The sequence below is a fragment of the Pogoniulus pusillus genome, chromosome 43, assembly GCF_015220805.1.
Source record: "Pogoniulus pusillus isolate bPogPus1 chromosome 43, bPogPus1.pri, whole genome shotgun sequence".
NCBI lineage: Eukaryota > Metazoa > Chordata > Aves > Piciformes > Lybiidae > Pogoniulus > Pogoniulus pusillus.
Genome location: NC_087306.1, coordinates 235,385 through 250,681, shown reverse-complemented (window position 1 = coordinate 250,681; position 15,297 = coordinate 235,385). Strand labels below are relative to the sequence as shown.

The window sequence follows — 15,297 nt, the reverse complement described above, 5'->3', positions numbered from 1 at the left end:
AGACGAGGCCTCCGCCGTGCCAGAGCGGCCGGAAGCGGCAGCGGAAGCGGAAGCGGCAGGGCCATGGCGGCGGCGGCCAGAGGCGGCCCCGGGCGGGAGGCTGCGGGGGGAAGCTGCCGGCCCCGGCCCCGGCGCCGCTGGGGGCTGCTCCCGGAGCTGCTGCTCGCTCTGCTGGCGGCAGGTGAGGCTGGGGCGGGGCAGGGCGGGGCAGGGCGGGGCAGGTCCCGGCGCGGAGCGGCCCAGGGGCAGGGAGGGCCTCGGGGAGGGCCGCGGAGGGTTCCCGTCGAGGCTGGAGGCCTTTGGGCGCTCCCTGAGCCGCGGCGGCTCCGGAGCCAGACCCCCCGAGGGGGTGGGCAGCCCCCGGGGCCCCCCCGAGCCCTGCCCTCCCCCCCCGAGCCCTGCCCTCCCCCCTGAGCCCTGCCCTCCCCCCCCCGAGCCCTGCCCTCCCCCCGAGCCTTGCCCTCCCCCCGAGCCCTGCCCTCTCCCCGAGCCCTGCCCTCTCCCCCCGAGCCCTGCCCTCCCCCTGAGCCCTGCCCTCCCCCTGAGCCCTGCCCTCCCCCTGAGCCCTGCCCTCCCCCCAGGCTGCTCCCAGGCCGACTCCGTGCAGAGGAAGATTTACATCCCCCTGAACAGGACTGCGCCCTGCGTGCGGCTGCTCAACGCCACGCACCAGATCGGCTGCCAGTGTGAGCGGGGCTGGGGCTGGGGAGGGGCCCGGAGCTGCCCCCGGGGCTGGGGAGGGGACCCAGAGCTGCTCTGGGGCTGGGGGAGGGGCCCAGAGCTGCCCCCGGGGCTGGGGAGGGGACCCAGAGCTGCCCCCGGGGCTGGGGGAGGGGACCCAGAGCTGCCCCCGGGGCTGGGGGAGGGGACCCAGAGCTGCCCCCGAGGGGGCTGAGTCCTGCAGCAGCCTCGGAGCTGCTTTGCCTTCTCCTCCCCAGCTCTGCCCCAGCCTGGCTGTGCCTGCCCGAGGCAGGGGGGGCAGGGCAGGGCACCCCTGGGGGCAGCTGTGGGCAGCAGGGGAGGAGGCTGAGGGCAGACCTCGATGCCCTGCACTGCCCTGGGCACAGGCTGTGCCCAGCTGGGGTTGGGCTCTGCTGCCAGGCCCCCAGGGCCAGAAGCAGGGCACAGAGCCTGAAGCTGTGCCAGGGCAGGCTCAGGCTGGCTGTGAGGGGGGAGCTGTGCCCAGAGAGTGATTGGCACTGGCATGGGCTGCCCAGGGAGGTGGTGCAGTGCCCATGGCTGAAGCCAAGGCTGGCTGGGGGGCACTGAGTGCCATGGTCTGGGTGGTTGGGCAGGGCTGGGGCAGAGGTTGGCATGGCTGAGCCTGGAGCTCTCTGCCAGCCTGCCTGGCTCTGGGCTGAGGGAGAGGCCTGGAGCCCCTGGGGCTGGAGGGAGGTCTCTGCCCGGGCAGGGGTTGGCTCTGGGTGCTCCTGAAGCTCCCTCCCAGCCCTGGCAGTGCCCCTGGCCGTGGGGGGTGGCTGTGGGGCAGGGCCCAACGAGTCTGCCCCCAGCCTCCCTGCGGGGGGACACAGGAGTGATCCACGTGGTGGAGCAGGAGCAGGACCTGGGCTGGGTGCTGGCAGAGGGCCCAGACCCCCCCTACATGGTGCTGCTGGATGGGAGCCTCTTCACCAGGTCAGTGCCTGCAGCCCAGAGCTGCCCTCACCTGCTGCTGCCTCTGCCTGGGCACTGCCAGCCCAGCCCCAGCCCTGTGTGGGCAGCAGGGGGCAGGGAGGGGGAGCTGTGCCCCTGGGCTGTGCCCCTGGGCTGTGCCCTGCTGAGGCCTCCCTGCAGGGCTGGGGCAGCTCTGGAGAGCTCAGCACAGGCAGGGAGCTGCTGCAGCAGGGCCAGAGCAGGCCACAGCAGGGCTGGGAGGGCTCTGCTGGGGTGCCAGGCTGGGAGGGTTGGGGGGGCACAGCCTGGGGAGGCTCCAGGGAGAGCTTCTGGAGAGCTTCCAGAGCTGGGCACAGAGTTTGGGGCAGGAGCTGAGGTGGCAGGAGCAGGGGGCAGGGTCTGGAAGTGCCAGAGGGAGGCTGGGAGTGGGGAGGAGACATTGGTGGTGCTGGGGGTGGGCAGAGCCTGGCACAGGCTGCCCAGAGGGAGGTGGGAGGTGCCCCCTGCCTGGCACAGCTCAGCCTCCACCCCTGCCCTTTGCCCCCAGGAGGGTGCTGCAGCAGCTGAAGGGCACCTCCCGAGTCTCAGGCCTGGCTGTGACTGCTGCCAGGCCCAGCCCTGCCCAGGGCTTCTCTCCTGGGCTGCAGTGCCCCAACGATGGCTTCGGTGAGCAGCTGCTGGGGGCAGGGGAGGGAGACCTCTGCCCTGTGTGCTGGGGGCAGAGGTGCAGGGGGGCAGCAGGCTTTGGCCTCCCCCTCCTGCCCTCCCCCCTTCCATCCTCATCCTTCTCCTTCACCTTCCACCCTTCTCCTCCTCCCTCCCTCCCCTTGCATCTTCCTCCTCCCTCCCTCCCCTTGCATCCTCCTCCTCCCTCCCTCCCCTTGCATCCTCCTCCTCCCTCCCTCCCCTTGCATCCTCCTCCTCCCTCCCTCCCCTTGCATCCTCCTCCTCCCTCCCTCCCCTTGCATCCTCCTCCTCCCTCCCTCCCCTTGCATCCTCCTCCTCCCTCCCTCCCCTTGCATCCTCCTCCTCCCTCCCTCCCCTTGCATCCTCCTCCCTCCCTCCCCTTCCATCCTCCTCCCTCTCCTCCATCCTCCTCCCTCCCTCCCCTTCCATCCTCCTCCCTCTCCTCCATCCTCCTCCCTCCCTCCCCTTCCATCCTCCTCCTCCCCCTGCCCTGCTGCCTCCCATTTGCTGCTCTCTCTCCCAGGAGTCTACTCCCAGGACTATGGCCCTGAGTTTGCTCACTGCAACAGGACCCTCTGGAACCCCCTGGGCTCGGGGCTGTCCTATGAGGACTTTGACTTCCCAATCTTCCTGCTGGAGGATGCCAACGAGACCAAAGTCATCAAGCAGGTGCCAGGGGGGGGCTGCCAGGCTCATGGTGGCCTTCAGCCAGGCTCAGGCCCTGGGGTTGAGGCAGCAGAGACCTCCTGGTGCCAGCTGGGGTTGGGCTCTGCTGCCAAGGGGCAGGATGAGTCCTGTTGGGTGCCTTTGGTGCTCTGCAGGAGGGGATTGAGTCCAGCAGCAGGGAGCCTGCAGGCACCACCCCGCTGGCAGCAGGTGTGGAGCTGTTAGAGGGCAGGAGGGCACTGCAGAGGGACCTGGGCAGGCTGCACAGATGGGCACAGTGCAGGGCCAGGAGTCTGGACAAGGCTCAGGGCAGAGCTCTGCACCTGGACCACAGCAGCCCCAGGCAGTGGCACAGGCTGGGCACAGAGTGGCTGAGAGGGCCCTGGGGGTGCTGGGTGGCAGCTGCAGAGGAGGCAGCAGTGTGCCCAGGTGGGCAGCAGAGGCAGGGGCAGCCTGGGCTGGCTGAGGAGCAGTGTGGGCAGCAGGAGCAGGGAGGTTCTTGTGCCCCTGTGCTGGCACTGCTCAGGCCAGCCCTGGAGTGCTGTGCCCAGCTCTGGGCTCCTGCATTGCAGAGAGCTGCTGAGGGGCTGGCAGGTGCCCAGAGCAGGGCAGCAAGGCTGGGGAGGGGGCACAGCCCTGTGAGGAGAGGCTGAGGGAGCTGGGGGGGTGCAGCCTGGCCCAGAGGAGGGTGCCAGGGCAGAGCTGATTGCTGCCTGCAGCTGCCTGCAGGGAGGTTGTGCCCAGCTGGGGTTGGGCTCTGCTGCCAGGCCCCCAGGGCCAGAAGCAGGGCACAGAGGCTGAAGCTGTGCCAGGGCAGGCTGAGGCTGGGTGTGAGGAGGAAGCTGTTGGCAGAGAGAGTGATTGGCACTGGCATGGGCTGCCCAGGGAGGTGGTGGAGGCTCAGTGCCTGGAGGGGCTCCAGAGCATGGAGCTGTGCTGCTGGGGCTAGGAGTTAGGCCCAGAGGCAGGAGTGTGGTGGGGGGGCAGGAGGAGCTGGAAGGACCTCCCCAGCCCCCTCAGGGCCCCCCCTGCCCACTCAGGGCTCCTGTCCTGCCCCTGCCCCAAGCAGCAGGGCAGGGAGGGAGCAGCTGCCCGCGGGGGCAGGCAGCTGGCAGCAGGCAGGCAGCAGGCAGGCAGCAGGCAGGCAGCAGGCAGCAGGCAGGCAGCAGGCAGGCAGCAGGCAGGCAGCAGGCAGCAGGCAGGCAGCAGGCAGGCAGCAGGCAGCTGCAGCTGTGCTGTGCTCTCTGTTGCCTGCAGTGCTACCAGGAGCACAACGTGCCCCGGGGGGGCAGTGCCCCCCAGTACCCCCTGTGTGCCATGCAGCTCTCCTCCCACATGCACGCAGTCAGCAGCACTGTCACCTGCATGCGCCGCAGCTCCCTGCAGAGCTCCTTCAGCATCAACCCAGGTCAGAGCCCCTCAGACCCCCCCGGGGTGGGGAGGGACCTCTGGGGCTCAGCTCCTGCACCCTGCCCCCCTGGGCCCCTCTGCTTCTTCCTCCTGCCAGCTCACTCGTGGCATGGGCACGGGGGGAGGCCTTGGGCAGGGCAGAAGGGAGGCAGCAGCTGCTCGGTGCCCTCTGCCAGGGAGCTGCTGGGAGTGGGCAAAGGGAGACTGGGGGGGGGAGGGGAAGCAGAAATCCAACCATGGAGTGGGAGGGAGGGAAGGCAGCTCTGGAGGGCATCTCCTGCACCCCCCAACCCCTGCCCCCCAGCAGGGCACCCCCAGCAGCCTGCCCAGGGGGCACAGTGCCCAGGGCAGGGCTGGGCAGCTCTGCACACCAGGAGGCTCCACAGCCTCTCTGGGCAGCCTGCTCCAGGCCTCAGCACCCTCACAGCAAACAACTTCCTCCTCCTGGCACCCACTTTGTGCCCCTTGGCACCACTCAGCAGATGCCAGCCCCAGCCCCTTACCCCCCCACCCCCACCTGTAGCTGTTGCTGGGCACTGCCCAGATGCCCTCTGGGGCTGCTCTCCTGCAGGCTCTCAGCCCAGGCAGGGCTCAGCCTCTGCCCCTGCCAGAGCTGCTCCAGGCCCCTCAGCACCTCCCCAGCTCCCCCTGGGCTCTCTCCAGCACCTCCCAGCCCCTGGCACTGGGGGGGGGGGAGCACAGCCCTGGCCCAGTGCTGGGCACCCTGCTGGCACCCTGGGCAGGAGCAGTGCCAGCTGCTGCCTCTGCCCCCCAGAGGTCGTCTGTGACCCCCTGCTGGACTACAACGTCTGGAGCACTCTGCAGCCCATCAACGCCTCGGGCAGAGTGCAGCCTGCCCACGAGGTCGTCCTGGTGGCCACTCGAGTGGGTAGTGCCTGGGGCCCTGCACAGCCTGGGGCTGGGGGGAGGAGGGGCTGGGAGCCTCCTCTGGGCTGTTTCCCTTCCTCCCAAACCCTTGGGTCTGGCTGGCCCTGGGGCCTCAGGGAGTCCTGGGGTGGGGTGGGATGGGTTGGGATGGGTTGGGTTGGGATGGGTTGGGTTGGGATGGGATGGGATGGGATGGGATGGGTTGGGTTGGGTTGGAAGGGACCTTTAAAGTCATAGGCTGGGAGGGAGCTCAGAGCTGCTCTGCCAGGCTGCTGCAGGCCCTGTCCCCAGGCAGGAGGCAGCCACAGCCTCCCTGGGCAGCCTGTGCCAGGCTCTCCCCACCCTGGCACTGAGCAACTTCCCCAGCTCCACTCTCAGCTGCTCTGCCTCAGCTCCAAACCATTCCCCTGGGCCTGGCTCAGACCTCCTCGGGCAAAGGCTCTCTGCAGCCTCCCTGCAGGCTCTGGCACAGCTCTGAGGTGCCCTCTGGAGCCTTCTCCCCCCTAGGCTGCCCCAGCCCAGTCCTGAGGTGCCCTCTGGAGCCTTCTCCCCTGCAGGCTGCCCCAGCCCAGTCCTGAGGTGCCCTCGGAGCCTTCTCCCCTGCAGGCTGGCAGGGCCCTGGGGGTGCTGCTGGGGCCGGGGCTGGGGGCAGGGCTGGAGCTGCCCGCGGCAGTCCCTGGCCTGCTGCCCGCAGCCTGTGCCCCCTGCAGCTCGACAGCCACTCCTTCTTCTGGAGCGTGGCCCCCGGCGCCGAGGCTGCAGTCTGCTCCTTCGCCACCCTCCTGGCTGCTGCCCAGGCCCTGCACAGGGCCCCTGACGCTCAGCTGCTGCCCAGGAATGTGATGTTCACCTTCTTCCAAGGGGTGAGGGCAGCTGGCAGCACAGCTGGGAGCACAGCTGGGAGCACAGCTGGGAGCACAGCTGGGAGCACAGCTGGGAGCACAGCTCAGCCCCGGGCTGCCTGCTGGGAGCCTGCTCCCTGCTCTGCCTCTGGAGCCTCCCCCCAGGGCTCTCTGCAGGCTCCCAGCACTGGCAGGGCTGGAAGGGACCTCAGAGTTGCTGCAGACTCTTCCCTCTCCCTCCCCTCTCCCTCCCCTCTCCCTCCCCTCTCCCTCCCCTCTCCCTCCCCTCTCCCTCCCCTCTCCCTCCCCTCTCCCTCCCCTCTCCCTCCCCTCTCCCTCCCCTCTCCCTCCCCTCTCCCTCCCCTCTCCCTCTCCTCTCTCAACTGCTGCTCACAGCCCCAAGCAGCCTGCCCTGGGCTGGTGCCAGCCAGGGGCAGCTCCCAACTCTGGGCAGCCTGTGCCAGGCTCTGCCCACCCCCAGCACCACCAATGTCTTCTCTCCACTGCCAACCTCCCTCTGGCACTTCCAGACCCTCCCCCCTGCTCCTGCCACTGCAGCTCCTGCTCCAGACTGTCCCCAGCTCTCTGCTCAGCTCTGGAAGCTCTCCAGAAGCTCTCCCTGGAGCCTCTCCAGGCTGTACCCCCCCAGCCTGGCTCCCTGCAGCTCCCTCAGCCCTGGCTCCCCCCTGCAGGAGACCTTTGACTACATTGGCAGCTCCAGGATGGTTTATGACATGCAGCAGGAGAAGTTTCCCCTGGGCCTGGACAACATCCACAGCTTCCTGGAGCTGAGTCAGGTGCAGCACCACCTGGGGGCCCTTCTCCTGCTCCTCTTCCTCCCTGGGGCTCCCCAGGCAGCTCTGTCCTGCTGCACAGGGGCTGAGGGTGAGGTTTGTGTCCTGCTGCTGGTTGCATTGGCTCTGCTTTGAGCCTGCCAGAGAGCAGCAGAGCCTCTGGGGCCTTCCCCTGCCCCAGACACCCCAGGGAGAGTTTTGGTTCCCCTGGGGAGGGAGAAGGAGGAACTTTAGCAGCCAATGGAAGGTGCTTGAGGTGCAGAGCCACAGGGAAGGGAAACAAGAGGCAGAAGTCTCTGCACAGGCAGACTGAGACAGTGCAGGAGGCAGAGCCAGGAGGGGAGGTGCCAGGGGGCAGGAGGTGCCAGAGGGCAGGAGCCAGGGAGGGCAGAGAGGGCAAAGAGCAACAGGGAGTCCAGAGAGGGCCTGGCAGAGGCCTGAGCACTGCACCTGGGGTGGGGTTCAGGCCCCCCAGGGAGGGGCAGGAGGAGCTGGGATGGGGTTCAGGCCCCCCAGGGAGGGGCAGCAGGAGCTGGGGTGGGGTTCAGGCCCCCCAGGGAGGGGCAGCAGGAGCTGGGGTCGGGTTCAGGCCCCCCCAGGAAGGGGCAGCAGGAGCTGGGGTGGGGTTCAGGCCCCCCAGGGAGGGGCAGCAGGAGCTGGGGTGGGGTTCAGGCCCCCCAGGGAGGGGCAGCAGGAGCTGGGGTGGGGTTCAGGCCCCCCAGGGAGGGGCAGCAGGAGCTGGGGGGGGTTCAGGCCCCCCAGGGAGGGGCAGCAGGAGCTGGGGTGGGGTTCAGGCCCCCCAGGGAGGGGCAGCAGGAGCTGGGGTGGGGTTCAGGCCCCCCAGGGAGGGGCAGCAGGAGCTGGGGGGGGTTCAGGCCCCCGGGGGGGCTAACCCTCAGCCTGTTGCAGGTGGCTCTGAGCACTGGCTCCAGGCTCTGGCTGCACACAGATCCCATCTCCAGGCTGAACCTCTCCGTGGAGGCCCAGGTGAGGGCAGGCAGCCTGCAGCCCCCAGCCCCAGCCAGGGCACCCTCTGGGCTTGGGGGGGCTCTGGAGGCTCCTGGGGGGGCTGCAGTGGTGCTGGGGGCTGGGCTCCAGGTGGGGTTGGCCTCGGAGGAGCTCCCCAGCCTGAGAGCTGCTGAGGCTGGGCCCAGGCAGTGCTGGGCAGGGGCAGGGGCAGGGGCAGGGGGGGTGGGCTCAGGCTGGGGGAGGGAGGCTGAGGCTGGACAGGAGGAGGAAAGGCTCAGCAGGGAGAGGAGACCTTGGGGCAGGTGCCCAGGGCTGTGCATGCCTCAGGGGGCACAGGGGGGCAGGGGCTGCAGGGGGCTCCCAGAGCTCCTGGGCAGGGCTTCAGTACCTCCAGAGGGGGAGACTCTGCAGCCCCCCCCCGGGCAGCCCCCCCCGGGCAGCCTGTGCCAGGCTCCTGCCACCCTCCCAGGGCAGAAATTCCTCCTCCTGTGCCCGTGGAACCTTCTGGCCCCAGTGCCCCTTGGCACCAGTGCCCCTTGGCACCAGTGCCCCTTGGCCCCAGCCTCAGCACCCCTGAGGGCAGCCCTCAGGCTGCTCCTCAGCCTCTCCCCCTGAGGAAGAGCTTCCTCTGCCTTCATCACTGTCCTGCCTCTCTGGAGCAGTTCCCTGAGGTCCTTCCTGACCCGAGGGGCCCAGAGCTGGGCACAGTCCTCCAGGAGTGGCCTGGGCAGGGCAGGGCAGGGGGGCAGGGGGGCAGGGGAACCTCTGCCCTGCGAGCCCCAGCTTGGCCCTGCCCCCCCCGGGGCTGCTCCAGGCTGTGCTGGGGCTGAGTCGCTGCTGGCCTGGGCAGCCCCAGGGAGCCCCCCCAGGCCCCTGCCCTGTGCCTGCCGGGCAGGGCTGGCAGGAAGCTCCTTTGTGCCTCTGCTGCAGGTCAGGCACATGCTGGAGGTGCTCAGCAGCAGCAGCCAAGGCCTCAACGTCAGCCTGGAGGAGGTTGGACCCTCCCAGCCCCTCCCCCCCTCCTCCTTCCAGCGCTTCCTGCGCGCTCGGCACATCCCCGGCGTGGTCCTGGCCGACCACAGGAGCTCCTTCCACAACAGGTGGGAGGAGGAGGAGGAGGATGGAGGCCTCGGGGAGCCTGCAGCAGGGCTGGGGGGGACCCTGGGGGAGCTTTGGGGTGTGCCAGGCTGGGGGGGTGGGGAGAGGAGGAGGAGGCTGGAGAGGAGGGTGAGGAGAGCCTGGAAGAGGTTGGCCAAGGGCAGGTTGTGGGGTGCTGGGGGGCAGGCTGGGGGGTGCTGGGGGGCAGGTTATGGGGTGCTGGGGAGGAGCTGTGAGGGGCAGGGAAGAGCTGTGAGGAGCTGTGGGGAGCAGTGAGGGGCAGGGAGGAGCAGTGAGGGGCAGGGAGGAGCTGTGGGGAGCAGTGAGGGGCAGGGAGGAGCTGTGAGGGGCAGGGAGGAGCTGTGGGGAGCAGTGAGGAGCTGTGGGGAGCAGTGAGGAGCTGTGGGGAGCTGTGGGGGGCAGTGAGGGGCAGGGAGGAGCTGTGGGGAGCAGGGAGGAGCTGTGGGGAGCTGTGGGGGGCAGTGAGGGGCAGGGAGGAGCTGTGGGGGGCAGGGAGGAGCTGTGGGGAGCAGTGAGGAGCTGTGGGGAGCTGTGGGGGGCAGTGAGGGGCAGGGAGGAGCTGTGGGGAGCAGTGAGGAGCTGTGGGGAGCTGTGGGGGGCAGTGAGGGGCAGGGAGGAGCTGTGGGGGGCAGGGAGGAGCTGTGGGGAGCAGTGAGGGGCAGGGAGGAGCTGTGGGGGGCAGGGAGGAGCTGTGGGGAGCTGTGAGGGGCAGGGAGGAGCTGTGAGGGGCAGTGAGGAGCTGTGGGGAGCTGCGAGGGGCAGTGAGGAGCAGTGAGGAGCTGTGGGGAGCTGTGAGGGGCAGTGAGGAGCTGTAGGGGGCAGTGAGGAGCTGTGGGGAGCTGTGAGGGGCAGTGAGGAGCAGTGAGGAGCTGTGGGGGGCAGTGAGGGGCAGGGAGGAGCTGTGGGGAGCTGCGAGGGCTGAAGCAGCAGAGCAGAGTGGCTGTGCCAAGCCCCAGGGCTGCAGTTTGGCCTCCTCAGCCCTTGCCCACAGCTGGCTGGCAGCCAGAGGTGAGCAGTGGCAGCTGAGCGTGGCTGGGGCTCAGCTGTGCTGCCAGGAGCTGCCTGCTCGGCCCTGGGCTGCTCTGGCCTGGACTTTTTCTGCCTCTCAGGCCTTGTTTGGGTTTTTTTTTCCTGTGTTTTCTAACCCAGTTTGGGTTTGGGATCTGAAATTTGCCCCCTGGGGCACTGCAAAAGGCACTTCTGGCTCACCCCACAGGACCCCTGCTGCTGCTGCTGCCTGCTCCCTGGGGATGGCTCTGCAGAGCTGGAGTGGGGGTGTGGGAGAGGGGATGGGGGGGAGCAGGAGAGGGAGGAGGGAGGATGGTGAGGGGCAGGAGAGGGAGGAGAGAGGATGGTGAGGGGCAGCAGAGGGAGGAGAGAGGATGGTGAGGGGCAGGAGAGGGAGGAGAGAGGATGGTGAGGGGCAGGAGAGGGAGGAGAGAGGATGGTGAGGGGCAGGAGAGGGCAGTGGGAGGGAGGAGAGAGAGCAGTGGGGGGCAGGAGGGGACAGGATAAGGAGGACAGGGCAGTGGGGGGCAGGAGAAGGAGGAGAGAGCGCAGTGGGGGGCAGGAGGGGGCAGTGGGGGGCAGGAGGGGGCAGTGGGGGGCAGGTGTAGGGGCAGAGGGAATGGCCTGGCCCCGAGGAGCAGTTCCTGCCCTGCAGGAGTGGCCATGGCCTGTGCCAGGTGTGCCAGGCAGGTGGTGGAGTGCCCACCCCTGGTGGTGTGCAAGAACCTTGTGGCCCCTGGCAGCTGGGGGCAGGCTTTGGTGCCCAGGGGGGTGCTGGGTGGGCTGCAGGGCTGGGGGGCAGCTCGGTGCCAGGGCTGGGGGCTGCAGGGCTGGGCAGCAGCTCGGTGCCAGGGCTGGGGCTGCAGGGCTGGGCAGCAGCTCGGTGCCAGGGCCTGCCCCCAGCTTTGCCTCCTGCCCCCCAGGTACTACCAGAGCAGGTTTGACACCCCAGAGAACATCCAACTGCAGTACCCTGAGGGGCTGAGCCCCGAGCAGGCCTTGGAGTACATCACAGACACGGCCAAGGTTCTGCTGCTCGCCTGCGGGGGGCGCTGCGGGGGGCCCGGGGCTGGGGGGGGCAGGAGGGCAGGGGGAGGCAGGACCCAGGGGTGGGGGAGGGGAAGGAGGGCAGGGAGCAGCCCTGGGGGGGCTGGGCAGTGGCAGAGGCACTCAGGGGGTCGGTGGCTGCCTGGCTGCAGGCCTGCGGGGGGCTGGGGCTGCCCCCCCTGGAGCTGCCCACCCTGGGGCTGCCCACCCTGGAGCTGCCCACCCTGGAGCTGCCCATCCTGCCCCCCCCCAGCAGCCTCTCCCCCCGCAGGCCCTGGCAGATGTTGCCACGGTGGTGGCCAGAGCCCTGTACCAGCTGGCAGGGGGAGCCAACAGCAGCTCTGCCATCCAGGCAGACCCCAGGACGGTGAGAGCAGGGGGAGCTGAGCCCTGCCAGCCCCCCCCGGGCCCTGCCAGCCCCCCCCGGCCCTGCCAGCCCCCCCCTGCCTCCCTCTGCCCCTGCCAGCCTGCAGCAGGCCCTGCCTGCCTCTGCCCTTTGCCCACTGCAGCTGAGGGCAGACCCTGCCCCCCTGCCCTGCCCCCCTGCCCCTGCAGCTCCACAGCCTCTGCAAAGCCCAATCCACCCCTGGGGGCCAGAGACTGTGCCCCTGTGCCCCTTGCCCCTGTGCCCCTCTGCCCCTGTGCCCCCCTGCCCCTGTGCCCTCCCTCTCCCCTGCCCCTGTGCCCTCTCTCTCCCTGCCCCTGTGCCCTCTCTCTCCCTGCCCCTGTGCCCTCTCTCTCCCCTGCCCCTGTGCCCTCTGCCCCTGTGCCCCCCTGCCCCTGTGCCCTCCCTCTCCCCTGCCCCTGTGCCCTCTCTCTCCCTGCCCCTGTGCCCTCTCTCTCCCCTGCCCCTGTGCCCTCTGCCCCTGTGCCCCCCTGCCCCTGTGCCCTCTCTCTCCCCTGCCCCTGTGCCCTCTGCCCCTGTGCCCCCCTGCCCCTGTGCCCTCCCTCTCCCCTGCCCCTGTGCCCTCTCTCTCCCTGCCCCTGTGCCCTCTCTCTCCCCTGCCCCTGTGCCCTCTCTCTCCCTGCCCCTGTGCCCTCTCTCTCCCCTGCCCCTGTGCCCTCTCTCTCCCCTGCCCCTGTGCCCTCTCTCTCCCCTGCCCCTGTGCCCTCTCTCTCCCCTGCCCCTGTGCCCTCTCTCTCCCTGCCCCTGTGCCCTCTCTCTCCCTGCCCAGCTGAGGGCCATCTCTGCAGGGCGTTTCCTGCCTCAGCCCTGCCCTCTGTCCCTGCTGTGCCCTGGGTGGGCACCCCCTGGTGCCAGGGGTGCTGCTGGGGCTGCTGGCAGCCTGTGCCCCCTGCCCCCCAGGTCTCTCGGCTGCTCTATGGCTTCCTGCTCAGGATGAACAATTCCTGGTTCCAGTCCATCATCAGAGCTGACCTGCAGGGGATCCTGGGTGAGGGGGGCCAGGGGGGGCCTGGGGACAAACCTGACCTTTGCCAGCCCAGAGCAGCTTGGAGCCAGGATGCCAGGGGGGGGTTGGGGGAGACAAAGAGGGTCCTGAGCTGGCTCATGCCCTGGGGGGGCCTCTCTGTGCCCCTGCCAGGCACAGGTGGTGCTGGAGCAGGGCTTAGAGTGCTGCCACCTGCAGCTCCTGGTCCCAGGGCCCGGGGGGGTGCCAGCTGCCCTGGGGGGGGGTGAGACAGCAGCCCTGGGGGGGGGTGAGACAGCAGCCCTGGGGGTGCCAGCAGCCCTGGGGGTGCCAGCAGCCCTGGGGGGGGTCAGAGGGAGCAGCCCTGGGGGTGCCAGCAGCCCTGGGGGGGGTCAGAGAGAGCAGCCCTGGGGGGAGTCAGAGGGAGCAGCCCTGGGGGGGGGTCAGAGGGAGCAGCCCTGGGGGGAGTCAGAGGGAGCAGCCCTGGGGGGGGGTCAGAGGGAGCAGCCCTGGGGGGGGTCAGAGGGAGCAGCCTCAGCCCCTGCAGCAGGGCACAGGAGCTGGAGCTACTCCCAAGCCTCTGCCTCTGGCCCAGCACTTCTCCAGCAGCTCCACTTCAGGCTGCCCAGTGCCAGGGCACTGCCCAGGGGGCAGCAGCTCCTCTGCCCCTCAGCTGTCCTGCCTGGGGGCTGGGCTGGAGGCTTTGGAGCTCAGCTGCTTCCTGAGGGGTGCCCTGGAGATGCCAGTCCAGGGTCAGCAAGGGGCAGCTGAGCCCTGCTGGTCTGCAGCACAGCAGAGGATGGCTCAGGCTGGGAGGGAGCTCAGAGCTGCTCTGCTCCAGGCCTGCCATGCCCAGGGCCAGCTCCACCAGCCCAGGCTGCTGCAGGCCCTGTCCCCAGGCAGGAGGCAGCCACAGCCTCCCTGGGCAGCCTGTGCCAGGCTCTCCCCACCCTGGCACTGAGCAGCTTCCCCAGCTCCACTCTCAGCTGCTCTGCCTCAGCTCCAAACCATTCCCCTGGGCCTGGCTCAGACCTCCTCAGGCAAAGGCTCTCTGCAGCCTCCCTGCAGGCTCTGGCACAGCTCTGAGATGCCCTCTGGAGCCTTCTCCTCCCCAGGCTGAGGCACAGGCAGAAGGCTGTGCCCCTGTGTGCCCCCTGGCAGCTCTCTGCAGTGCCAGCCTGCCCCTGCCTCACCTCTCTGCCTCCCCCAGGGGGTGTCCCCCAGCACTATGTGGCTGTCTCCAGCCCTGTCAACACAACCTACCTGGTGCAGTATGTCCTGGCCAACCTCACAGGCACTGTGGTCAACCTCACCAAGGAGGAGTGCCTGAGCCCTGAGAAGGGTCCCAGCACGGACAGAGAGGTGAGTGGGTGCTGGGGCAGGGAGCTCTGGTGCCAGCTCCTCTGCTCCTGAGGGCAGCTGCTGAGGGTGGCAGCCTGGGAGGGCTTGGGAGGGACCTGCTCAGGTCCTGTCCTGCTGCTGCACTGCTCAGAGGCAGAAATCCAACCAGAACCCCAGAGTGGGAGGTGGGAAAGGAGCTCTGGAGGGCATCTCCTGCACCCCCAACCCACAGCAGCTTGCCCAGGGGGCACAGTGCCCAGGGCAGGGCTGGGCAGCTCTGCACACAAGGAGGCTCCACAGCCTCTCTGGGCAGCCTGCTCCAGGCCTCAGCACCCTCACAGCAAACAACTTCCTCCTCCTGGCACCCACTTTGTGCCCCTTGGCACCACTCAGCAGATGCCAGCCCCTTGCCCCTTCCCACACCCTGTAGCTGGGCACTGCCCAGATGCCCTCTGGGGCTGCTCTCCTGCAGGCTCTCAGCCCAGGCAGGGCTCAGCCTCTGCTCCTGCCAGAGGTTGTGGAGTCTCCTTCCCTGGAGCCCTCCCAGCCCTGTCTGGATGTGCTCCTGTGTGCCCTGAGCCAGCCTGGGGGGGTCCTGCCCTGGCAGGGCTGGGCCTGGATGTGCTCCTTGGGTCCCTTCCACCCCTGACCCCTGCCAGCTGTGACCCCCACCCCTCCCCCCCCCACCCCTTGGTGCTGTGCTGCTGACCCTTTGGCTCTCCCTCCCCTCTCCTCCTCCTCCTCCTCCTCCTCCTCCTCTGCCCTGCAGCTCTTTGACTACAGCTGGGTCCAAGGCTCCCTGGAGCCCAACTCCAGCTCCAGGCTCCCGTTCTGTGTCCGCTCCACCGTGCGCCTGAGCAAGGCTCTGTCCCCTGCCTTCGAGCTCAGGCAGTGGGGGTCCACTGAGTACTCCACCTGGACAGAGAGCAGGTGGAAGGACATCAGGGCCAGGATCTTCCTGGTGGCCAGCAGAGAGCTGGAGGTGAGTTGCAGAGCCTCAGACTGAGACCTGCTGGCTCCTGGGCACCTTGGGTTGGGCTGGAAGGGACCTTGGGGTTCACCCCAAGCCTCCTGCCATGGGCCTGAGCCTCATCCAGTTCCCCCTCGAGGAGCAGCCAGTTCCAGGCCCTGGTTGGATGACCAAATGGGTGATGCTCTCCTGCAGCCCCCTTCAGACACTGGAAGGCTGCTCCAAGGTCCCCCCCTGGAGCTTCCTCCTCTCCAGCCCTGTCCTGCTGCAGGTTCTCCTCGCCCCAAGCCTTGCTGAGTGTCTGCTGCTTCCCTCCCCAGATCCTCACCTTGGTCGTGGGTGTTGCCATCCTGCTCCTCTCCCTCCTGGCCACCTACTTCATCAACGCCAAAGCTGAGATCCTCTTCAGCATCCCACGGGACCCTGGGGCTGTGGCCTACTGAGGAGCCTCCTGGGGGGCTCTGGGGAGGCCTGTTGGAGACCTGGAGTGGCCTCTTGGAGCTTTGGAGGTCTCTTGAGGACTCTGGAGAGGCCTTGGGGAGGCCTCTTGGGCTTTGGGAGCCCTTTTGGGG

General features: G+C 69.2%; 1 protein-coding gene across 2 annotated transcripts; it reads left to right on the top strand.

Moving 5' to 3' along the window:
• The first annotated feature begins 35 nt into the window (after positions 1–35).
• On the top strand, positions 36–15,297 carry NCSTN (nicastrin). 2 transcript variants are annotated; one of them, XM_064175815.1, is made up of 17 exons: positions 36–181; positions 582–686; positions 1,512–1,635; positions 2,162–2,280; positions 2,825–2,970; positions 4,225–4,375; positions 5,153–5,262; positions 5,976–6,128; positions 6,800–6,904; positions 7,811–7,888; positions 8,801–8,970; positions 10,921–11,023; positions 11,316–11,411; positions 12,351–12,438; positions 13,625–13,776; positions 14,525–14,737; positions 15,046–15,297. In XM_064175815.1, the coding sequence occupies exons 1-17, from the start codon at positions 64–66 to the stop codon at positions 15,166–15,168; spliced, it is 2,154 nt and encodes a 717-aa protein (XP_064031885.1). In that variant the 5' UTR covers positions 36–63; the 3' UTR covers positions 15,169–15,297. The 2 variants fall into 2 exon arrangements, with proteins under 2 accessions (XP_064031885.1, XP_064031886.1); XM_064175816.1 differs by lacking the exon at positions 5,976–6,128.

What these genes read in the sequence shown, in the direction of transcription:
- NCSTN (XM_064175815.1), top strand. Translation starts at nt 64, where the DNA reads ATGGCGGCGGCGGCCAGAGGCGGCCCCGGGCGGGAGGCTGCGGGGGGA. An exon ending in TCGTCCTGGTGGCCACTCGA is followed by an intron (nt 5,263 to 5,975) that starts GTGGGTAGTGCC and finishes TGCCCCCTGCAG; the next exon opens with CTCGACAGCCACTCCTTCTT. An exon ending in TGTTCACCTTCTTCCAAGGG is followed by an intron (nt 6,129 to 6,799) that starts GTGAGGGCAGCT and finishes TCCCCCCTGCAG; the next exon opens with GAGACCTTTGACTACATTGG.